Genomic DNA, 23,960 nt, shown 5'->3' with positions numbered 1-23,960 from the left:
ATCCAAAGGTCTCCTCTCTCCCAGTGCAGCAGGTTAGGACAACTGGGATCGCAGTGGGGTCAGTGTGTGCTCCGAACTGAGGCCTCAGATGGGAGCTCTGCCCCCAGCCCAGCTGTGCCCACGTTGCAGGTGGGCCACTTGCTGACCCAGCTGGAACTCAGCGAGAGCGCCTTCCAAGCAGCCCTTTCTCGCCCAGCAGAGAGGGGGCCTTGCAAAGAATTCAAGGAACAAGTATTTGAAAGGTAGATCAGGCCTGATGTCTTGCTGTCTGCAGCCAGCAGGCCTCGTCCTTTAGGATGGGTGGATGGGCCTTCTCTCACTGTACCCTCCACTTGCCACCTCCCCCAATAACACACACACACACACTTGTCCAACACCAGGATCTAGCCGAGTCCTCATAGCAGCTGCCGTCTAAGTATAAACCAGGATGGCAGACGTGCCATCTAATCCTTCAGGGCTTCCTCCCCAAAAGCTCTTTGCTCAGCGGAATTCCAACCTGCACTCTGGCGCCAGGAGCTCCTCCACCTCAGGGACAGGGGAAACCTCTTCCCCGTGCTCCATTGATAGACACCTCCAATGGCTGGAAGTCCTTCCTTACACTCAGCTCATAGTAACAGTAATAGCTACCATGTACTGGGTGCTCCCTGGCCAAGTGCTTTATATCCTTCAGGCCTATGAGGGAGTGGGTCCAATCGTTATCCCCATTTCCCAGACGGGGACCTGACACTTTGAGAGGTGGGTGCTAAGAAGTGCTGGTGCAGATTTTGAAGCCAGCTGACTCCAAAGCTTGCGCCCTTAACCATCTCTTCCACCTGCCCTACTTCCGCTTGTAATCTGAAGCGATGCTTCTTTCACGGCTCCAGACCAGCATCCCCAGATCTTGTATCTATTTCTTCTGTCTGTGGGCTCCAGCCCCTCACCTCCTAGTCAGGACCTTGGGCGGGGTAGAGAGCACCAAGAACTAGCCCAGTCCTCCCGAGTGGCCAGACTGCCACCTGGAAGCTATGTCATGCAAGCTCTTCAGGCCACTTCGCCAAAACCGCTGGCTCCCATGAAGCGGAGTGGTAACTACAAACCCCTGCTCTTGTAGCTAAAACCCGCAGCCAAGTCAGACCATCTGTATACAATAGGTTTTCTAGTGTTTTGTTGATGTTGTTGTGTTGTAGATAAATGCAGGATTTTATATTGATCTTTAACAGATTTCATCTTGTTGCATCTGACCATTTCCCCACCTATATTAAATCCTTCAGAATTCTGAATCCAACTTATAGTTCTCCTGAGCTTTATGTCTGAAACTTGAATATCCTCATTCAGGTCACTAATGAAAAAAGGTTGGAATGAAGAGGGACATGCCCTGTGTACACCACTAAAAACCTCTCCATCTATTCTATTATCTATACTCTTAGGGAAACGACTGTCCAATCAATTCTGAATCTAATTTTATCACCTTGAAGTACACGCTTCTCCATCATAGCCGCACAGAAAGACTGCCTGATGCCTTGTTAAAATCAAGGTTCACTGTTATCTGTGGCATTCTTCCAACCTACCAGACCAGTAACCACTGAAAAAAGAAAATTTGGTTCACTTGCTGATATTCTTAGAAACCCTATGCCAGCTCCAGGATCTTTTTATTATCCAATTGTTTTCAAATATGCAATAGCCTATTCTAGAATTTTGTTAGGATCAATCAGTACCAACCTTATGTGCTCTTAATTCTTACAACCCACCCTTTCCCTCTACTGACAAGCAGGACATTAGTCCATTTCTAGTCTGTTCAGTATTTCCAGTCTTCTCCTGTGCTCAGTGGGATTGTGGACATGGAGCGGGCAGGGCAGGTGGGAGGGGCTACATCAAGAAGATGAAATCACCACCTCCAGGACCTCGTGAGGCTCACTGGAAAGTCACTGGGGATACGGGAGAAGGGGAAATGGCCCAAAAGAACAAATAACCCGACAGAAGTCGGGAGACCCGGCTTGTGCTCGTGCCTTAGACCTGAGATTCTGGATGAGCTCAGGCCTCAGTAAAGTAGTGGCTCCACATGTAAACAGAGAAGGCACAGGTGTATCTGGAGAGGGTTGAGGAGACTATGCCCTGGCCTGGCCAGCTGAGCAGGAAGGGGCTGACTCCGTGAAAGAGTAGCAGAATGGGAAGGGGGAAATGGGAGGAAAAACACCCCTTTCTCCAACTCCTCTACACCCTATCCCCTAAGGGTTAACCCCCTCCCTCTCCCAGCCGCTTCTCTCCTCCACCCAAGCCCCATCTCCCTTTAATCACATCTGATACTGAGCGGCCCAGCAGGAACAAAGAGACCATTTAGAGAAACGGGGCCAAGAAAGTGACCCCCGCACTCTGGGGCGGCCTGCTGGATGCCAGCACAAAGGCGGCATTTCAGAGCTGAAATTTCAGCACCCAACTTGATTAAAGGATTCCACAGGCTTGGAGGAGGGTGGAAGGGGGTGCGAAGTCCACGGCTCCCTAAATTAACCCTTCTCCAGAGCAGCAAACACCCCTCCTGCTCCTGGGGATGCTCATCACTCCCACCCTGTCCAGGGGGCACCCACCCCCAGGGTCCCTGCCTCTTGCAGAGGTCAGGCAAGCCCAGCTCCTCCTCTTCGTGGAAGGGGAGCTGGCAGCAGAAGGGAGGTCAAGAATGGAATATTCAGGAAGCCAGTTTTCCCTTCTATCCCTGTTGGTGTCAGTATACACCCTCTCCCTGTCGTCTGTTCCCCCCACCCACCAACTCCGAGAAAGGGAGGAACCAGCGTGATTGATTGGGTAAGCAGAGTGAAGAGAACAGGACCCATTAGAACCTAGGGCAGAGAAAGGGGAGCTCCAGTCCTGATTTAATGTCACGCCTTGAACCCAGAAGCCCTGCTCCCCTGCCCACCACCATCCCAGCACCCATCCTAGTGAAGGCCTCGGAGGATCAGGGGCCCCACACAGAAGGGGAAGGACATCTTCCAGAAGCTGGGAAGGAGAGGGTATGGGTGTGGCAGACTAGAGAGGTGGGTCATGAAGGACGGTGTGTGGGGAGTGGCCTGACGAGTGGGGATTGGGGGGGGCGGGGGTAGGGGAGGCAGGGGTGGGCAGGTGCTCGGCCCTTGGTCCAGCTGCTGACTTGCCCGGCAGGGCTCTCTCGGGGAGGGCAGGAGATCACTGCATCCCCAAGCTTCCTGCTGGGGCACTGGCTCCTGAAAGGGGATCCGAGCCCACGATAAGAGGCTCGAGGCAGGTCCTTAGGAAACAATGGGTGGCTTGATGAGACCTGCTCTGTGATACTCCTGAGAAGGGAGAAGCCCCTGCAGCCAGTCCCCACTGGAAAGGAAATTGGGGGTTTCCGTGGCAACCAGCTCCCTGGGCACAAAGGCTCGTCTGTCTGCTGGGAAGGCAGCTGAGGTGTCTCCTGCAGCAGCCTCTGCTCTGGTGGACTGCGAGATGGAGGGAGGGACGTGGGGGAGCCACAGGGGGTCAGGGCCCCTGGTGCTTCCTAAAGAGCTGACAGTCGCAGGGCCACTGGGATGGGTGCACCCTCCAGGCAGCAGGGCAGAAGTGGGTAGGCCTCCCAGGCAGCTGGAGGCGGAGGGGTTGAAATGTTGAAGAATTTATTATTTACACGTATAAAGAACATGAGACTAGAAACTGGGGCTGAGGCACAGTCAGGAAGATGATTCCAGCTCAGTCGGTGATGATAAGCTCGTCTACCCCCCAGTCTTCATAGCTCCCGTCAGGCAGGTAACGGCGAATGATGATGGGAATCTTTCGGGCCCTGTAGCAGGGGAGAAGTCAAGGTACACGAGGGCTGGTGACCCCAGCCCTGCAGCAGAGGGACAGAAGGTGCAGAATGCAAGGCAAGAGAAGTCTTAGCAGCATCCTCTTGAGACTATGAATGCACTTTGTAGGAAAGGAATTACAACAAAAAAAGTTCCTGCATCTCTGAGTGTGGGACTTGAGTCTGGAAGGGCTCTGCCATCCCATGGCTGAAGGGAGGAGGGGGAAAAGTAGAGGGATGTTGGTAAGGCCAACTGCAGTAGGAACAGGGAAATTCGGACAGACAGCAAAGGTCCATGTCTCATCAATGTCCTCCCCTCCCGCTTTGCCTGCCCCCTCCTCCCCCTCCCTCCTCCTCCCTGCAGGGCTGACTCCCAAACAAACTAAGGGTCTACAGGAACAAGAACCACACTTCCCCAGCAGGGAAGTGGGGGAAGGGAGTGCAGCAGAGAACCCAAGGGATGCCTCCCAGGGCTCTGGAGCAGTGAAGCATGATCTGGGCGACTTACTTGAGCTCTTTCATGGCGATGAGCAAGGGATCTGTCTCCCCCTCCAGCTCCACCATCACGGGGGCACACATCCTGTAGGTACAGGGACAGGTGTTGGGCGAGACTACAAACACAGGGAGAAGGGCCCAGCATGAAGTCGGGGGTAGCTTCACAAACAGGATCAGATCAGCATCCCAGTCCTCACCCAGAAAGGGCACCTTCCAGGTAGGCGGGCACAGCGGATTCGGAGCGGCAGTTCAGGGGCACTGACAGCGAGGGTACGCGAGTGGGAGCCTGCAGACTAGCCTTAAACTTTGCCTCCAAAGATACTGAATTTTTTCCCCAAATCTCACTACCCTCATTTGAAAATGAAGACAAAAAGCCCTGCCACGCCTACACAACAATGATGCTAAAACACTACTGGCTAACAAGCAAAGACTAAGTGCCATAGCTGTTCTCAGCCCTTCACAGAGTACTGTATCTGAGGTAAGTACTCTTGTTACTTCCGTCTTACTGATGAAGAAACTGAGGCACAGACGGGTCAGTAACTTGCCTAAGGTCACACAGCCAGTAAGTGGTAGAACCAAGATTTGAACCCCGAAGGCTCCTCCCTACTGTGCTACAACACCTCCCATTATTTTTAAAAGCTGGTGATTCACAAACTGAAGACCGGTACTGTGAACGGGACAAGTGTGAGCTTTCATCACTGGGCCGTGTGACATGCGTCATGTCAGCTCCCCTGCCAAGGGCCTTCCCCAGGGCCCATCACAGACTCCTGAGCCTGCAGCCACAGCAGAGTGTTCCAGCACAAAGGACCCGCACGTGCACAAGCTCACCCTTCTGACCACTCTAACTCGACCCCCCAGCCCTGCCTCAGGGCCCAGCTCGCCTCATTTTCCTTCTCTGTCTTGGCAATAACCCCTACAAGGGTCCTGGCTCCTCCAGCCTCTACACAGGGCCTGTGGTGGGGCGCTCACCTGCTTACCACCCTTCCATGACACCCCACAGCCATCAGGCAGGCAGAACCTCACCTGGCCCCTGCTTACCTTTCTAGTACCTTCTCATGCTACCTGCCTATATTTACCCGACATTCCAGCCATACCAAATTACTACAGTTCCCTAGACATACCCTGTTGTTTCCTTTTTTGCATCCTCGTACAAGCTCTTCCTCTCCCTACATGCCTGCGAGAGGCTCAGATGTCTACACTATGGAAAGCACTTGCTGAAGCCTCAGTGCCCTGACTCATTTTACATACACTTCTCTCAGCACCACTATCACTACACTGTGACTACTTGTTTGAAGTTTTCCAACGAGACCTGGTGGCCCAGGACCCCAAGCCCTAGCACAACACTTGGCCCACAGCAGAGGCTCTAGAAACAAACAGGCCAGTTCTAGGCCACCTCCTCTAGGAAGCCACACTTATTGATTCCAGCTCAAGTTTACACTAATGGATCCCAAACCTGATAATCATCAAAATTACTGGGAAAGTATGCTAAAAATACAAGTTCCCAGGTCCTTCCCCAGACCCTTCCCCCTCACTCTCTAGTGAAGGATCCTGAGAACCTGCATTAGCAAAGCTCTCCAGGTGATTCTGATAACCAGCCAGTCTGAGAGCCACCAGTTCACACTAAATAATCTGCTAATTTCATTGCTAAATATTCTGATGTCTGTTACTCCCCAAAGCCTGAAAATTTCCCAAGGGCAGAGACCAAGTTCTTTAACTTTCTCTATATCCTCTCTCAATAATTATTTGAACTTCCCCAAAATGTAAAGCTTTAAAGAATGGGGCAAAATGCTTTCCCTGATCTGCATATGCCTTATTTCTTTCAAGACACAAATAATTCAACAGCATTCATTCATCCAGCCCTACTATGTGCACAGGAAGTGTGAGAGTGCGCCCGGAACATCTCCACCTGTGGCAATCATTCAGCCGCCAGGTGGGGCTAATGAACCAGAGAGAGGCTTCATCCACAAATATCCAATAAACATCTGTTCAGCATCTACTAAGTGCAGGATTGCAGGCCTAGTACTCAGGATAAGCTCCAGCCCTGGCTGTCCAAGGGCTTACAGCAGCCGGGGAACCACCAGACAGCACCCTAGCCCTCAATCGGAAAGAGCACTATAGACCAGACTAAGCTAGACCGAGTCTTGCTCCCCAAGGAAAGCAGGACGCTGGGCCTCGGTAGTGTTTTAAATGCCTGCTCCATACTGTCCACCAAATGCAAGCCCATCTTCTGAACTTCTCAGTCAATGAACCAGTGACATCTTTTCCAGTCTTGTGCCCCAAGCTACTTGCCATTCCCCCACCACAATCCATACATGCCTGCCTCTACCTGGACCTTTCCTAGTGCTGTTTCTGGTGCCTGGGATACCTTCAAAACCACCTCGCTTTAATTCTAATCTCTTCATGATGCTTCCCCAGTCACCCCTGCCATTACTCCCTTCTCTCTTTTGTTTCTCCTGTAAAGCAGCAATCCCATCCACCTTGGGTTCTGGGTATTTAGAACGGGTCCATCTCTCCCACCAGACTGTAAACACCTAGAGACCTGGGGAATTGTGTCTTTAATCATCTCTGCATCCCCAACAGGTGCAAGCACAATATCTTATTCGATGCTGAAAGACTTTAACTTGCATACAGTCTATTTGTTTGAAAAATAATTTATGAATTGTTCTTTCTGCTTGATCATGTTTAGCAGACATAAGCACTGCCCAATCAGTGCTCTGCAATGATGGAAATGTCCTCTATCTGCACTACCCATTACGGTAGCCACAGGGAGCTACTAGGCACACGAAATGTGGCTAATGAGACCGAAACACTGAACTTCTATTTAGTTTTACTTAAATTTAAATGGCCAAATGTAGCCAGTGGCAACCATAACTGCGGTGCAGGCCTAGAGGATCCTGACCCCAGCGATACCAAAATCATCATACTGAGTGCAGCTCTCATTTCACCCAGACCAGCAAGGAGTACAACCAGGCTGGCAGGAGGCCTACTGCTGCCGAGCGGGTGAGGAACGACGCTGCCCGCCCATAAAGCCCTCTATCGAGGTGAACACTGTGGTCACCTTCACTCCACAGACTGGAGGAGGTGAAGCCCAATGCTGTTTAAAAACCTGGGCGGGGTGGGGACGGATGGATGCATAGACTGAGCGTCACCACTCCGCCAGCACGCATCGCCCCACAACTCTGGCCCCAGCTTTTCTTTCAAGCCTTGTTTCCACTACTCCCTACTTGAAGCACCCCCTCCTCCAGGTACCCACCATTTCCCACAGCAGCTTGTAAGAGGTCTGGGGTAGGGCTCCTTTCCCCGGCCTCACGTTTCCCCGCGGAGGACGTTCCACAAGAGCCACAGTAACATGCCCGTCCCGTCTCTGTCCTCCCACTTACTCTCGCCACAACGGAGGAGGAACTCATCTGACAAGGGAGCCTGGCGGGGAAAGCACGCATCTGTGGTCCAGCCTCTTCAAGAGTCCCTGCTTCCTCAAAGCCGCCTGATCTGTCCTCCACGATGCCCACAAGCTTAGCAGGCAGGCTGACGCCTGCACACAGGGCCTCTGGTGGCTGCAGTGCCCGCGGCTGTTGGGGTGGACGCGGAAGCATCGCACGTTGCGATCCCCACCTGCCTACTGCTAGCTCCTGAATCGTGTTAGTCTTCAACTAGCTCCAAGCTTGGGAGACAAAGGAAAGGCTGCTAATTTCAAACCCCCAAACCCCCGCCACTGCTCTGTGCTTTCACATTTCTAGCGGGACCTCTGCATGGAAGGCTCCCCCACTCCTCTGGGCTGGCCCTCGTCTATCGACGCAAGAACCACCTTAAGCCCAGGGGGTGCTGCCGCAGCACCCCCAACTAACCAGCCCACAACGGTCGAGGGCTGATCTTATTTTATTTATTTATTTATTTCTGCTTCCCTAACTGACAGGCACTCGTTACACTCTGTATTCTTATCGCTATTCTTCTACTGTACTGTTATTTGACTTCTCAGATGTTTATGTCCTATTTCTCCACTGGATCACAAACTCTCTGAGGGAAGGGGCTCTAGCACAGTGTCTGGCACACAGGGACAGCACCACCCTTGTTTAGCGTGTGAGAAGAGGGAAGGTCTGTGGTCAGATGCCAGGCTGAGCCGCATCAACAGCTTGGAGGTTCCCTGTAGCCTGCCTGATGGAAAAGATGGTTAGGAGGCTCATACTCACGCGATCTGAAGGGCTCGGGTGCCCAGCACACGGGCTCGCTCATACTTGGTCATATATGGTGTGGTGATTCGCTTCTGGTTGGCCTGCGGTCGCTCTCCAGAAGGGAGGATCTCAACGTTCTCCTGGCCCTCCTGGACACCAAGGAAGAAAAGAGGGAAAAATCTCAGGATGCGTTATCGGGGGTGAGGGGCAGGATGACGACGACAACGATTATAACCACCACTATGCTACTGCTTACTACGTGCCAGTGACCGTGCAACCGCCTTATTGACACCTCATTTAATCCTCACAATAACCTTATGCGGTGGGGATTACAATGCCCATTTTAGAGGCTTGGAGAGTTAGCTAACTTGGCCAAGGTCTCAGACCTAGTAAAAAAGGACTCATGATCAGGGAGTCCAAAGCCAGCTGCCTCATCCAGAAGAGAAGTCCTTGAGCATCCATACAAAGAAGTCCTTGAGCACAGACAACAAATCACCCTAAGCAGGAAGAGGAACAAGCACCCCATCTTCACATATTCATATATTTAACAATCACTTATTAAGCATCTGTCATGTGCCAGAAAACATAACAGGTGATGAGACAGAAAGCTAAGAGTTTCTGCTCTCAAAGAATACATAGTCTGGGGAAAAAGACAAGAGTAAACAAAACAACAAGTGCTATAAAAGTATGCAAATGTGATGTAAAAGAATGAAATTAGAACACTCCCTAACACCATACACAAAAATAAACTCAAAATGGATTCGAGACCTAAATGTAAGACCGGACACGGGGGCTTCCCTGGTAGCGCAGTGGTTGAGAATCTGCCTGCCAATGCAGGGGACACGGGTTCGAGCCCTGGTCTGTGGGGATCCCACATGCCCCGGAGCAACTGGGCCCGTGAGCCACAATTGCTGAGCCTGCGCATCTGGAGCCTGTGCTCCGCAACAAGAGGGGCCGCGATGGTGAGAGGCCCACGCGCCGCGATGAAGAGTGGCTCCCGCTTGCCGCAACTAGAGAAAGCCCTCGCACAGAAACGAAGACCCAACACAGCCATAAATAAATAAATAAATAAATTTAAAACGCACCTCATTAAAAAAAAAAAAAAAAAAAAAAGACCGGACACTATAAAACTCTTAGAGGAAAACAGGAAGAACACTCTTTGACATAAATCACAGCAAGATCTTTTTTGATCCACCTCCTACAGTAATGGAAATAAAAACAAAAATAAACAAATGGGACCTAATGAAACTTAAAAGCCTTTGCACAGCAAAGGAAACCATAAACAAGACGAAAAGACAATCCTCAGAATGGGAGAAAATATTTGCAAACGAATCAACAAAGGATTAATCTCCAAAATATACAAACAGCTCATACAGCTCAATATTAAAGAAACAAACAACCCAACCCAAAAATGGGCAGAAGACCTAAACAGACATTTCTCCAAAGAAGACATACAGATGGCCAAGAAGCACACGAAAAGCTGCTCAACATCACTAATTATTAGAGAAATGCAAATCAAAACTACAATGAGGTATCACCTCACACCAGTTAGAATGGGCGTCATCAGAAAATGTACAAACAACAAATGCTGGAGAGGGTGTGGAGAAAAGGGAACCCTCTTGCACTGTTGGTGGGAATGTAAATTGATACAGCCACTATGGAGAACAGTATGGAGGTTCCTTAAAAAACTAAAAATAGAATTACCATATGATCCAGCAATCCCACTACCGGGCACATACCCAGAGAAAACCATAATTCAAAGACACATGCGGGGCTTCCCTGGTGGCGCAGTGGTTGAGAATCTGCCTGCCAATGCAGGGCACACGGGTTCGAGCCCTGGTCTGGGAAGATCCCACATGCCACGGAGCAACTAGGCCCGTGAGCCACAGTTACTGAGCCTGCGCGTCTGGAGCCTGTGCTCTGCAACAAGAGAGGCCGCAATAACGAGAGGCCCGCGCACCGCGATGAAGAGTGGCCCCCACTTGCCACAACTAGAGAAAGCCCTCGCACAGAAACGAAGACCCAACACAGCCAAAAATAAATAATAAATTAATTTAAAAAAAAAAAAAAAAGACACATGCACCCCAATGTTCATTGCAGCACTATTTACAATAGCCAGGTCATGGAAGCAACCTAAATGTCCATCGACAGACGAATGGATAAAGAAGATGTGGTACATATATATAATGGAACATTACTCAGCCATAAACAAGAACGAAATTGGGTCATTTGTTGAGACGTGAATGGATCTACAGACTGTCATACAGAGTGAAGTAAGTCAGAAAGAGAAAAACAAATATCGTATATTAACGCGTGTATGTGGAACCTAGAAAAATGGTACAGATGAACCGGTTTGCAGGGCAGAAGCTGAGACACAGATGCAGAGAACAAACGTATGGACACCAAGGGGGGAAAACCGCGAGGGGGTGGGGATGGTGGTGTGCTGAATTGGGCGATTGGGATTGACATGTATACAGTGATGTGTATAAAATTGATGACTAATAAGAACCTGCTGTATAAAAAAATAAATAAAATTCAAAAATTAAAAAAAAAAAATATAAGAAGTTCCTGTGGATGTAACCACACCTTATGTACTGTTTTCTGTATAGCTTCTTTCACTCAATGTTATATTTGTAGATTTATCCATTTTGTTGTGTCTACCAGTACTCTGTTCATTTTCATAGCCATCTAGGATTTTATTGCTGGAATATACCACAATCCATATAATCGTTCAATTATAATGAGCATTTGGACTATTTTGCTATTATGCTATGAATTTTCTCGTACATGTCTTTTGGTCAACGTAAGTATGCATCTGTGTTGGGTATACACCCAGGACCGGGATCACTGGTTCATAAAAAATATACACATATACTCCCCTTTAGTACATAACTCCATAGAGTTTTCCAGAGTGCTGGCCCAATTTACACTCCGACCAGAATAATATAAATGTTGCTCCAATTGCTCCACATCTTTCTTCCTACTTGGTATTGTCACTGTAAGATGCTTGTTTTGTCTGGTTTAATTTTAGCCATCTCAGTGGGTGTGGAGTGGTGTCTTCTGGTTTTACTTTCCAGTTTCCTGATGACTAACGATGTTAAGCATCTTTTTTATATATTTATTAGCTATTTGGATATTCTCTTTTGTGATGTGCCTGTTCAAATCCCTTGCCCCTTTTTGTATTGGATTTTCTGCATTTTTATGATTGATTTGTAGGAATTCATTGTACAGATGTACTTTCTTAGTTATATGTTTTGCAAATATCTTCTTTAACTCTTTGTCTTTCCTGTTCACTCATTTACTGGTTGTAATTTAATTCATCCAATGAGTGCCATTTCACTAATTTACAGAGTTGTAATTGTGTGTGTGAGTGTGTGTATTTAAATAAATAAAATGGAATATTAAAGCACTTCAAAAACAGAAAAAATTAACAAGAAAAAAAAAAAAGTATGCAAGTGTGCCACAAACTTAACAAGAAAGTGAGAGACATCTACCTCATACTGGGGGTTACGAATACAGTCCAGAGATGAGACTTGGGCTAGTCTAGAAGGATGAGTAGGAGCTGCCAAGCTAACGAGGAAGGAAAGGGCATTCCAGGCAGGCTAAAATGCATGCACACAGGCACAGAGGAGGGAGAGAATGTACTAGGTTTGGACACCTAATTGTGGAGTATGATTAGAGCAAAAGGTGTGTATAGGGTTATAGGCAGAAGAATAAATGCTATAATAAAGAATTAAGTCAACAAATATTTACTGAGTGCTTACTATACGTCAGATAGTATTCTAAGCACTTGGGATAGTGCAGTAAGACAGATAAAAATTCTTTCTCCTATAGAACTTACATTATAATGAGATGAGATAAACAATAAACAAAATTAGTTAAGTACAATGTGTAGTATAAAAACAGAGAAAAGACAGGGAGTGCCAGGGTGGTGATGTTGGAGGAAGGGGTTAATGCGGCAATTTTAAACAGGATGGTCAGGAAGGCCCCACTGAGGTGACATTTAACAAAGAACTGACGAGGCTGAGGAGCAGGTCGTGTGCGTATCTAAGGGAAAGGAAGAGGGAATAGCACAGTCAAAAGTTCTGAGCTGGGGTCTCCCTGGCATGACAGGGACAGCGAGAAGAGATAAGGTCACAGAGGGAGCAGGTGGCCGGATCATGGAGGACCTTGTACATCTTTTTTGGCATTTACTCTGAATGAGGTAAGAAGCCACTGGATGCAGATTCTGAACAGAGGAGAGACAAAGTGACTTAAGATTTAAAAGGATCACTCGATACTTTGTTGAGAATATTCTGTAGGTGGAAAGGGCAAAAGCAGAGAGACCTTTTAGGAAGACTAACAGTAATCAAACATGTGGGTAGGTGAAAAAGACGACTCTGGCAGCAGAAAGGCAAACAGCAGACTGAAGGCAGGAAAACCGGTAACACATTTCTGCAGTAATGTGGGTGAAAAGTAATAAAGATCCAAACCAGGCTGAGGCACTAGGAATGGAGAAACAAAAACAGGACCGAACCACATATAGGAGGCAGAATCAATAGGACAGAGATGGAAAGGGATCAGAAGGATAGAGAAGGAGGCTTCTGACTCAGAGAACATATAACCTCAGAGTGCCAGGCAGACAGGAAATCCCAAAAGAGGGCCTTCAGCTTCCTAGCCTTAAAAATAATAATAATAATAATAATAATCGGGGGCTTCCCTGGTGGCGCAGTGGTTAAGAACACGCCTGCCAACGCAGGGGACACGGGTTCGAGCCCTGGTCCGGGAAGATCCCACATGCCATGGAGCAACTAAGCCCGTGCGCCACAACTACTGAGCCTGCGCTCTAGAGCCTGCAAGCCACAACTACTGAGCCCACGTGCTGCAACTACTGAAGCCCGCACAGCCTAGAGCCCGTGCTCAACAAGAGAAGTCACCGCAATGAGAAGCCTGCACACCGCAACGAAGAGTAGCCCTCGCTCACCACAACTAGAGAAAGCCCACGTGCAGCAACGAAGACCCAATGCAACCAAATATAACTAATAAATTAATTAATTTAAAAAATAAATAAAAATCTTTATTAAAAAAAAAAAATCGAGGGATCACTCTCTCTCCAAGAGACATAAAGCACTTCTCCCTCCATCAGTCACAAGAGACAGAAAGCCCTATTTTATCTATGACGCTAGTAACTCATTCACCTAGTTGCTCAAGCTAGAAACATGGGTGTCATCCCTGTCATCTCCCACCTTCTCAGCCCCATATCCAAACCACCAAAATATCTCTTTCATCCGTTTTCCCATCACCGACACTACCAGCACCCAAGTGCAAGCTACAGGTCTCACCTGGAGGTCTATGAGAGCTCCCTAGTTGGGCTCTCTTTTACCCTTGCTCCTCCCCAATTCACTCCTCACTGGATCATGCCGCTCCCCAGCTCAAAACTTGTCAGTGGCTTCCCAATACCTTCACACTACAAAATCCTGCCTGATCTTGGCCCTTACCTCTCCAGCCTTATCCCAGGTCACTCTCCCCCTTGCTCTTTATGTAGCCCCACCTTGCAGAGCTCCTGGTACGTAATAAACATTCAACACGTTTGCTCAATGAATGAAGGGAATATTTCAACTGTCAGTAAGCTAACTGCCCCAGAAGCCATGCGCTGTGCTCCAAGTGGACAAAAGCCTTCAGGCCCACCCTGAGGGGCTCCTCCACTACCCAGGACCAGATCTCTCCTCACTCTAACTGGCGGTGCCCTGACCACAAACAGGAGGCAGATGCATTCAGTCAGTCATCACTGGCTGGGCTATGTGGCAGCTTGGGCTGCAGAGAGGGGAGCCCAAGGCTAAATACTGACCTCCTCGGCATTCTCCAAGTCATCTAGCCCTTCATCCTCCTCCACGTCATCAAAGTCGTCGCCATCAAAACTGTACAAGAAGAAGAAGCCAGTTAGAGCACCACTTAGTAGAATCAAAGAGGGCAGAGATCTGTGTCTCATCTGAGTTACTAGCATAGGAGGCGCTCAATAAATATCTACTTAACGAGTGAATCACTTAATAAATCATTAAGTCATTTGATTGCCTCGTCTAAAAAAACAAACGGAGCTTACTTTTCTACTCCCTCCTCACAGAGCTCTATTTCCATGCTCCCCTTGGGAGCAAAATTCTTGCAAGAGTTGTCCATCTTCACTGTTTCCGATTCTTCTCTTCCCATTCTGTCATCTCTCACTCCAAAAACTTTCACCTCCATGATCCCACCCAAACCATCCTTTCAAGTTTGCTAATGTTTTCCACATTGCTAAATGTGGTGGACTATTCTCGTTCTCATTTAGCCTGATCTGTCAGTTGGCCCACAGGCCACTCCCTCTCACTCAAAATACTCTCCTCACTTGACTGCAAGGACACCTCACGCTCTCGGTGTCCTCCCACCTCACTGGCTACTCCTTCTCAGTCTCCTTTGCCGGTTTCTCCTCTCTTCCCCCGAAGCACTCCACGTTGGGATGCTCTGACACGCAGTCATCTCCTCTCCTCTACTGACACCCGCCTGATGATCTCCTCTGTTTCTCAGCTTTGACTAATATACTTATGCTGAGAACTCCCCTATTTTTATCTTCAGGATAGACCTCTCCTCCAACACCACAGGTCAGGTAATCTCCTGGGCTCTAGCTTCAAAATAAATCCAGACTTCAAAACCACTCCTCACTACTTCTACTACTATCACCCTAGTACAAGTCACTACCTTTTCTCGCCTGGATTACTGCAAGCCTCCCAGACCTCTACCACCTCAAAGTCTCCCCAGACCCTCCTCTGGATTACTTCTATACTACAGACCTACTACGCAATTCACACGACCCCGCATTATGTCTATGGGCCTGCCCCCTCTTCTAGAAAGGGACCCCACCTGGAGAGCAGAGACTATGCCTAATACACCTCAATATGAGGTATTGACACAGAGCCCGACTCAGCGGAAGTTTGCTGAAAGATACCTGTTTCAGTGATCCTCTCTGGACCCTCGAGCCGGGGTCTTTCTGTGCCCAGCCTCTGGCCGGGTCTATGCTGCCGGCTCACCGCCCTACCCTTCTCCAGCTTCGCGGGCCCCCTCAGCACCCCCAGTCCCCTCAGACACTGCCCCTCGACGCCTGGCTCCTCAACTTCCTTCGACTCAGGCTCCCGCTTCACCCGCCCCTTGCGAGGCTCCGCAAAAGTCACTTCGCTCCCGCACTCACTTGTCCTCGTTGTCTGACATGACACCCGCGCCGCAGCTACCGGGTTCTGCGCCCCAGACCAGAGCAGAGACCCGCAAACAACGCACCTCTACCTCGCTCAACGCCACGCGTACTCTGCGCCTGCGCCGTGACCTAGAGGTAATCACTTCCGGGAGGCAGGCGGGGCAATAAATGTGCGCATGCGCCGAGCGGCGAGTGCGCGTTACCATGGTAGCCAGACAGGCTACCTGCGGGCTCTAGTAGCTGAGATCTCAAAAGTATTTCTGAGGCGCCCCGGCGCGGGTGCTGCTTCAGAGCCCTGGTTACGATCTGCTGAGCCCAGCCTCCGCTCTCTGTGAGGAGGGGCCACCCAGCTGGGGTCTTACTTTAGGGTGAGGTTTCCGTTTGGGCGTGTCACCCAGCGGGCACGGTTACCCTAACTCCCCTTTCCTCCCGAGGGGACTTCTCTGACACAGGCGCCAGGTCAGGTTGAGGTCTCTGTTCGCGTGTGGATCTGCCAGTGGATCTGTTCGGGGTGGGAGGATCGGGCACTGTCGCGATGTTCACAGACGGCATCACGATTCTCATGCGACCCGACCCCTGCTCCCAAACTATGAGTGGTGTTGGGGGTGTGGGAGCAGAGGTTGGATCTGGGAGACAGGGGGTGTGTCGTTGCGTTTTTCCCTCCTCAGAGCCCTCCAATGGCTTCCCAGGAGAGGGTGGAGACAGTGACCAAAGGAACAGCGTTCTGGCGCTGCCCCAAGCCAGCCACTTACGCCCCAGAGACCTGCGAGCTGCTCAGAGGTCAGTGCGTTAAAGGACACAAGAAGAGCGGTGGTCACAGTTACCCTCTGTAACTCAGTTCTCCCCTACATGACTTATGGTTTAGCAATTGCTGTTTCCATTTTACATATAAGGAGCCTGGAGTTCAGAAAGATTCAGGGGTCCTACAACTTGGAAGTGGCCAAAAGTCAAAGAACTAAGAATTTTAGAGTAGTTAACTCCCGTGCGTCCCTTAGATCACACTTTCAATTTCTCCAGGGAAGCTTTATTTCTTCCCCACCCACCACCACAGTGCAACCAACTGTTAGGCGCCAGCACTCTACCAAATACCTTTTCCTTTGTGGGCTTAGTAGTCAGATACTTAGTAGTCAATTTCCTTCATTGGCAACCTGTAGTCAGATACCTAGTGTGTCCCGTTGAACTAACATTGAATTAACAGCCATCTGCCCCTCTAGTTCATGAACTCCATCAGGACAGGATGCCTGTTTTGGCTACATTTGTAGCTACAATTGTAGCTCCAGCCCCTGGCACATGCTTAATGAATACTTGTTCATTCATTCCTTCATCCACTCAACAACAAAAAAATTTAAGCCCACTATGTGTTTTAGACATTGTTCTAGGTGCTGAAAATACAGCAATAAAAAAGAGAAAAAAAAAAACAAGCAAAAATTCTTGGTCCCATGGAGCTAATATTCTAGTAGGAAGGTAACAAATAATAAGTAAGGTACATAGAACTTAGGTAGTGATGAGTGCTACAGAAAAAAAACAAAGCAGGAAAGGAAGGGAATTCCCTGGCGGTCCAGTGGTTAGGACTCGGCGCTTTCACTGCCAGGGGCCTGGCTTCCTGTTCCAGGAAACTAAGATCCCACAAGCCGCAGTGCGGGGTGGCCAAGTCTTTCTCAGGTGCTGAATGGGGGCAGGAGGTGATACAATGTTAAATTTCAGTGGGGTGAGATGAGGGCATCTGCCTGCAGCTCAGGAGGCCTCACTGAAGTGCTTTGTCCTGCAGTGATGATGAAGGAATCCAAACTGACAAACTTCCAACAGCGCCACATCATGGACACCATGAAACGTAAGAGGCCATCCGCAGAAGCTTCCAGGGCAGAGGGATTCTGGGCCACATTTTTCATGCTTCTCCATATTAAGGAGTAGGGGACCTCATTTTAAAAGAGAAAAAAAAATTGAATAGTATTTCTGACTCTTGCTCCTGGGGAACTGACTTTGCAGGGTCTTTGCTTCTTCCCCAGACATGGGTCATGGCACATGAGCCCCTCCTGCAGTCTGGCTCCAGCCATCCTTCCCAACAGATCACAGCCCATTCGAGACTTCCTGCCCAGCCAAATACTCTGAACGCTGTCAAGTCTACAATCTAATCCCGCCCTCTTACACACATACCATACGAGCTCTCCAGAGGAGAGGACTGTGTGTGTCTCATTCATAGTTTTATTCATTCATAGCTTAGCTGGCAGGAACAAGATTACTGGCAGGCTTCCAACTTAGGAAAAATATGCAAAACCTTTCCACAGCTCACCTCTGACCACACATTGTATTATTTATTTTTAAGGAAAACAAAAAAGTGGATGTACATGGGCACAATAACAAGGTGCTCTCTAAGATCTTAAAAACAACCTTGCTTTCTGAGATTTAACTGAATCAACATGTAGTGGATCAGAACAGAGATCTGTAAAGTTACCTTTAAGAGGATGCCAGAAGGTCAAAACCTGCCAAATTTCACTTGAATCTACCAATAGCTATTGCCGTCTCTCTAGAAAGAAGGTACCTATCAGGAGGCATCTGGTCAACCACAGAGGCATAGGGATGGGAAAGTCAGAGAGACAAATATTGACAGTGCCTGCCCAGCCCTGGCAGGGGGAGGGAGGCTCCGTCAGGCCAGTTCAGAAGTCAGATCTCCTTCCTCATTGTAGACAAGGAAAACTCAGGCTGCCATTGCCTAGCACCACAACACAGCTGAGTCACATAACTCAGTCTCCATACTCAGCAATCTACTAATCATTTGGTGTCCCCTATAACATGACTACAAAGAGAATATGCTAGAAATTCCACTAAAAGTAAATACCAGGAGACCAAGGACTGGGTCTGCCTTGTTCACCATGGTACCTTGGCTCCCAGGCGCTCAATATTAGTTGAAGGACTAATTGCATTAGTGGTTAGGGCAACACAAGTCACCGGTTTGCCTGGCAGTTTTGTTCTCCTTAAAAGGTTTGTCTTTAAAATATTGCCTCCAAGCATTGGTGTTGAGTCTGGTTTCTTCTCCTAGAATCATCTCTCTATTCCTCTCTTTTTTTTTTTTTTTAATTTATCTTATTTATTTATTTTTGTCTGTGTTGGGTCTGCTGCACGCAGGCTTTCTCTAGTTGCAGTGAGCGGGGGCTACTCTTCGTTGCGGCGCGCGGGCTTCTCATTGCGGTGGCTTCTCTTGTTGCGGAGCATGGGCTCTAGGCGTGCGGGCTTCAGTAGTTGTGGCTCGCGGGCTCTAGAGCGCAGGCTCAGTAGTTGTGGCGCACGGGCTTAGTTGCTCTGCGGCACGTGGGATCTTCCCGGACCAGGGCTCGAACCCATGTCCCCTGCATTGGCAGGCGGATTCTTAACCACTGTGCCACCAGGGAAGCCCTATTCCTCTCTTCTTAACCAAGTCCTACTTGTTGGTTTGAGGCTTAGTTCAAATTCTGTTGCAAGCCACAAATTCCTCTCCTTCACCTGGACTCCCAGAATTACTTGGGCCATAATTATCTGCTGAGACTGAGCCAAAGGAAGAGGTAGCATTTGGTACTGGACAGGTAGAAATAGCAGAGAGAGTAGGAGGAACATTCTAGAAAGCACAGCATCTCTTCAGAGAAGAGAGATAAACCATGGTGTGGCCCTAGGTAGAGGGCGTGAGAAGGGAAAGGTAGTGGGGAATAATGGCAGCTCTATCCTTCCGGTTCCTCAGGGCAGACACCTCAGAGACATCATCCTGTCTCCTCTTTCTCTTTCTCCCAGACCCCACATCCAACCCATCAGCAGTCCTGTCTGCTTGCCCTTTAAACCATATCCTGACTCTGACTACCTCTACCCTCGACCCCCAACGCTGTATTTTTTTTTTTTTTTTTTTTGGCCGTGCCGCGCAGCTTGTGGGATCTTGGTTCCTGGACCAGGGATCGAACCCATGCCCCCTGCAGTGGAAGCACAGAGTCCTAACCACTGGGAAGCCAGGGAAGTCCCAACGCTGTATTTTCAAGGGCAGCTAAAGGTCTCATGTCACTCCTCTGCTCAGAACCCTCCGATGGCTTCCCACCTCGCACACAGTAAAAGCCAGTCTTTCCAGAGGCCTACGAGGCCCGGTATGTCTCTTGCCCTCTGTGACCTCTGACCTCTATTCCCATTACACCCCACCCCTTGCTCAGTCCACTCCTGGCACCCTAACCTCCTGGCTGTTCCTCAGACCCTCCAGGCACATTCCCACCTCAGGTCCTTTACTCTTGCCATTCCCTCTGCCTGGAATGCTCTTCCCTGAAATAACTGCAGGGCTGGCCTCTTACCACTTTTGGGTCTTTTCTCAAATGTCTCTGTCTCCGTGAGGCCGTCCCTGGCTACCCTATTTATAACTGTAAATCCTGCTCTGACACACCCTGTGCTCCATCGCTGTACTGTCACCATCACCATCTAACGTACTATATATTTCACTTGTTTTATCATCATCTACACCCCAGATGTCAAGTGCCATGAGGGCAGGGCTTCATCTTACTTACACTTTACCCCCAGTGCCTTGGGCCTGGCACAGAGTACACGCTCAATACATATTTGCCAGGTGGATGATAGAAGAAGGCTGGAAATGTAAGGGAGGTAGACAGGGGCCAGATCAAAACAGTGGCTGGGCACTGTGCTGAGCTGGGCTTTAAGGCAATTGAGAGGAGGGGCCAGTCAACCAGGTAGGAGGTGACACATTTGGCTGGCCGGGGGGAGGAGCCCCAGATCTGGGTCAAGGCGGTGGGGGTGGACAGTAGGAGGGATTGGTGTCTAGCACCAGCCAAACCATCCCTCCCTGCCCAGGGACCAAGCAGGTTTTAGGAATCCATCCATAGAAACAAAAGCACCAGGACAAAGGCTTGATGTACAAGAATGTTTATTACATCATTGTTTGAAATAGTTTAAAAAAAAAATAAAACTGGAAATTGCCTGAATTTCTGAAACTAGGAGACTCATTGAATAAATAATGTTTCCATTCTAAAGACTAGTATATAGCTATAAAAAATAAGTTATATGTAAATGGAGTGATCTGGAAAGATGTCCATGATAGATTGTTAAGAGTCTATTACTGAATAGAATACAGTATGATCCAGTGTTTGAAACATGAATCTTATATATGCACACGTATCTTTGAACATGTTTATGTAAGCATCAGAAAGAATGGGCTGAGACCACCAAATTGTTATCATGGCTTGTTGCAGAGGGGGGCTCGGAGGGGAGAAGGGAAGACCCTTCTGTACTGTTTGACTTGTTATAACAGGTAGGGACCACTTTTCTAAATTAAAAAAAAAAAAAGCCAGGTGGCCCCCACCCCCCACCCTGACCCTTCCTTCCCCAGGAGGAGACACTCTCCCCCTACACTGCAGCCCAACTTCCAGCCAGAGGGTGTTGCCTTCCAAGCAGCCGGCCTCAGCCATCTACTTGCCTCCCATCCTGGCCATCCGGTCCCACCTCCGGCCTGCCAGCATGTGCCAAGCCAACGGGGCCTACAGCCGGGAGCAGTTCAAGCCTCAAGCCACCCGTAAGTGAGGGGCCTCCAATAGAGCCCCTCTTCTACCTCCCTCCGAGGGGGTGGGGGGCAGGGAGACTCGCAGCCCGCAGAGTGCCGAGCAGGCAGCTAATCAAATTCTCACGTTGTTTATACCGATGCTCTTGAACCTCAGCACATGTTAGTTTGGGGGCTGCATGGGAAACCAGTTCGGTGTTCGTTTTCATACATTTTTCCAGAACTCTCTTTAACAATTAACTGGTTTCCGCCCATCTCTGATGAATGTTTGGCAGTCAGGCATCACGGCCACTGCTCTCTCAAGCTCAGACGGTGCCTGGAACCCAGGGCTCCTCTGCGCTCCAGCCTATTTCAGGGAGCCGTTCCCCAGCACCCGTTTCTACTTGGCACCTGACATGGCTCTTGGCCTAGCCCCTCCGACAGCTCCACGCAGCCTCCCCATCCCGGCTGCACCGCGGCGGTCACTGAGTGTTCTTAGCCTTGCTCTGCACCCAGGCAACGTGTGGGTTTTGACGAAGCTCTCTTGTGGGTTCTTTCAACCCCTTCCTGCCTATCATGACATGACCAGCTCAGGGGCACCCAGGGTAGAAGGTGCTGGGTTTGCAGAAGCCCTACCCATGTTACCCTGGAGCGAGCGTGCCCAACTGGGAACACGGACCATGAATGGGGGTGCTCTTCACGCCTTAACTAGGCCACGTCCGGGCCCGACAGGAGATCTGGAGAAGGAGAAGCGAAGACTTCAAAATATTTTTGCCACCGGGAAGGAGCCAGCGGAACGGAAAAGAAAGCCCCCTCCTGTGCGGCAGGAGAACCCAGCCCCTGAGCTGGACCGGTTTGAAGAACGTGAGCCCCTGATGGGCCAGTTACGCTGGGGAGGGGAGTGTGTGTGGAGGGGGGAATCCCTGAGGGGCAACGAGTGAGAAACTGACCGCAGAACTGCTTCCTGTTCCCAAGAGAAGCAACCTGCCATCCCTGCCATCCCTCCTGGGAGCCTGAGGGCCCCCGTTGCCCTGTACACTGACGGCCCTTTCCCTTTCCAGTGGTAAAGGAAATCCAGGAGAGGAAAGAATTCCTGGCTGACATGGAGGCCCTAGGGCAGGGCAGACAGTACCGAGGGATCATCCTCACTGAAATCTCCCAGGTAGGAGAAGCAACAGGGAAATGGAGTGGGGGGGGGGGGGAGGGGGCGATGCACCCCTGTGAGCGTGGAGGACGAGATGTGAGCAGGAATAAAGGGTCAGCTGCGGCCGTTTCGGGAGTCCGGCTCTACCCTCACATCTGTGGTGGCTCCTGGAGTTCCTTCCCTGATCCCCAGCTTTCCCTGATGCCCTCTTGCAGAAACTACAGGAAATGGAAGACCTTGACCACAAGAGGAGTGAGGAACTTAGGAAGGCTCTTGCCACCACTTAATCTGCCTCCGGAGGGGGGTGGGGCAGCCCAACCTCTACCACTGGAGCCCACCCCCTTGCCAAGCAGGGTCACCCCCAGGTCAGCCCACCCACCCCGGCCTTCAGCCATGTAAATGGTTGTATAGCACTGCCCCCACCTAGGGTACCCTGGACATAGCACCCTAGAAAATGGACCACGTCTCAGAAAATGAGCTGATTCTCCTTGAGACTCTGCCCAGGGATCCTCGGTCAGCTGAGCCTCTGAGACCCGTCACAGATACAGACACAGACACACACATGAGTCTCTTCTTGGGGAAAGAGCCCCACACACAGTGAAAGCAAGGATCCAGGTCTCACCATCTTGGGTGTATGTCTAAGGGCATCCACTGGGTTCCCTTCCCACGGCCTCACCCGCTGCGTGTCCCTGTGTCCGGCACATTAGGTTTTCCGAACTTAGTAATGAATATGATTCCTTTCTTCCTACCTGTCTTAGGACCTACTTATTTGACTTCCTACAGCTTTAGGCAAATATTTGACCACTATGATTAACAGGCTAATAAAACACATTTAACATAGGTCATTACGCACACCATTTTGTTTTCAGAGGGATAAACCTTATTTGTTCAAGGAGTTAGAATTTTTCAGGCCCAGTTGGTTTCTAGCTGTTTTGCATATTTCAAGTGAAAATGGAACGAAGGCTCCTGGAGCACCCCATGGCCGGGCGCTACGGTAGGTGCCGGTGTCACTCTCGGCTGATTCTCTCAATAAATGCCTGCGATGGTTCATTATCCCTATGTGAAAACCAGGGCTCACCAAGATGCTATGACCAGAGTCATTTAACTAGCAAGTAGCCTACTCAGGATTAAAAGTTAGCTTTCTGTCTTTCCACCGAACGCACAGCCCATAGAAAGAAACCCAAAGGGGTGGGAGGGACCCAGACTGAAGGGGCCCTGCTTTGGAAGTCCACTCCCAGCCCATGCAGTCTGAGCCCGGCAGCCTCGTCTCCGACGGCTCGCCTGTGCGGCCTGCCTCAAAGGGCTGCTGAGGAGACATCCGCCCACAGGAGCAGTGCCCCAGGCCTGGTGCACAGCACATGGCAGTCCCCATGTCTTAACAACCACAAGCCTTATGGTCTCCAGTATTCTGTCATTTTCCTGTCCCCATATATCAAAGTATTTCAGAAATTTCAACCAACCATCCCACTTGGAGGGATTCATATAATCCTCGCGGGCCACATGACCCAAGTTTGGGTTTGCAGAATAAACATGGCCCTGCAGCCTCAAACAAATAAACAGAGAGGACCAGATCAAGGGCTGGGCTCTGGAACATTCCATGAGAAGCCTGTATCCACACACCCTCCAGAACCTGAGGGCCAAGGGTGCAACATGACGAGGACAGCCGCCCTCCACCTTGAAGGCCCCAGCACGTG

General features: G+C 49.7%; 2 protein-coding genes across 4 annotated transcripts; one reads left to right on the top strand and one right to left on the bottom strand.

The window, feature by feature from the left end:
- Window positions 1-3,585: 3,585 nt before the first annotated feature.
- POLR2F (RNA polymerase II, I and III subunit F) lies at window positions 3,586-15,754 on the bottom strand. Of its 2 annotated transcripts, none has more exons than XM_068561718.1 (5): window positions 15,629-15,754; window positions 14,261-14,330; window positions 8,452-8,582; window positions 4,278-4,380; window positions 3,586-3,766 (listed from the first exon to the last, which is right to left on the bottom strand). In XM_068561718.1, the coding sequence occupies exons 1-5, from the start codon at window positions 15,646-15,648 to the stop codon at window positions 3,725-3,727; spliced, it is 366 nt and encodes a 121-aa protein (XP_068417819.1). In that variant the 5' UTR covers window positions 15,649-15,754; the 3' UTR covers window positions 3,586-3,724. The 2 variants fall into 2 exon arrangements, with proteins under 2 accessions (XP_068417819.1, XP_068417818.1); XM_068561717.1 differs by having other exon boundaries at window positions 4,278-4,349.
- Window positions 15,755-15,839: 85 nt separating this feature from the next.
- Window positions 15,840-23,090, top strand: C13H22orf23 (chromosome 13 C22orf23 homolog). 2 transcript variants are annotated; one of them, XM_068559899.1, is made up of 7 exons: window positions 15,840-15,999; window positions 16,300-16,411; window positions 17,400-17,462; window positions 20,976-21,158; window positions 21,855-21,986; window positions 22,184-22,284; window positions 22,482-23,090. In XM_068559899.1, the coding sequence occupies exons 2-7, from the start codon at window positions 16,309-16,311 to the stop codon at window positions 22,551-22,553; spliced, it is 654 nt and encodes a 217-aa protein (XP_068416000.1). In that variant the 5' UTR covers window positions 15,840-15,999; window positions 16,300-16,308; the 3' UTR covers window positions 22,554-23,090. The 2 variants fall into 2 exon arrangements, with proteins under 2 accessions (XP_068416000.1, XP_068416001.1); XM_068559900.1 differs by lacking the exon at window positions 17,400-17,462.
- Window positions 23,091-23,960: the final 870 nt, after the last annotated feature.

Source organism: Eschrichtius robustus, chromosome 13 (genome assembly GCF_028021215.1).
Source record: "Eschrichtius robustus isolate mEscRob2 chromosome 13, mEscRob2.pri, whole genome shotgun sequence".
Lineage (NCBI taxonomy): Eukaryota > Metazoa > Chordata > Mammalia > Artiodactyla > Eschrichtiidae > Eschrichtius > Eschrichtius robustus.
Note: the sequence above shows the minus strand (reverse complement) of the source record. Positions and strands in the feature narration are given on the sequence as shown.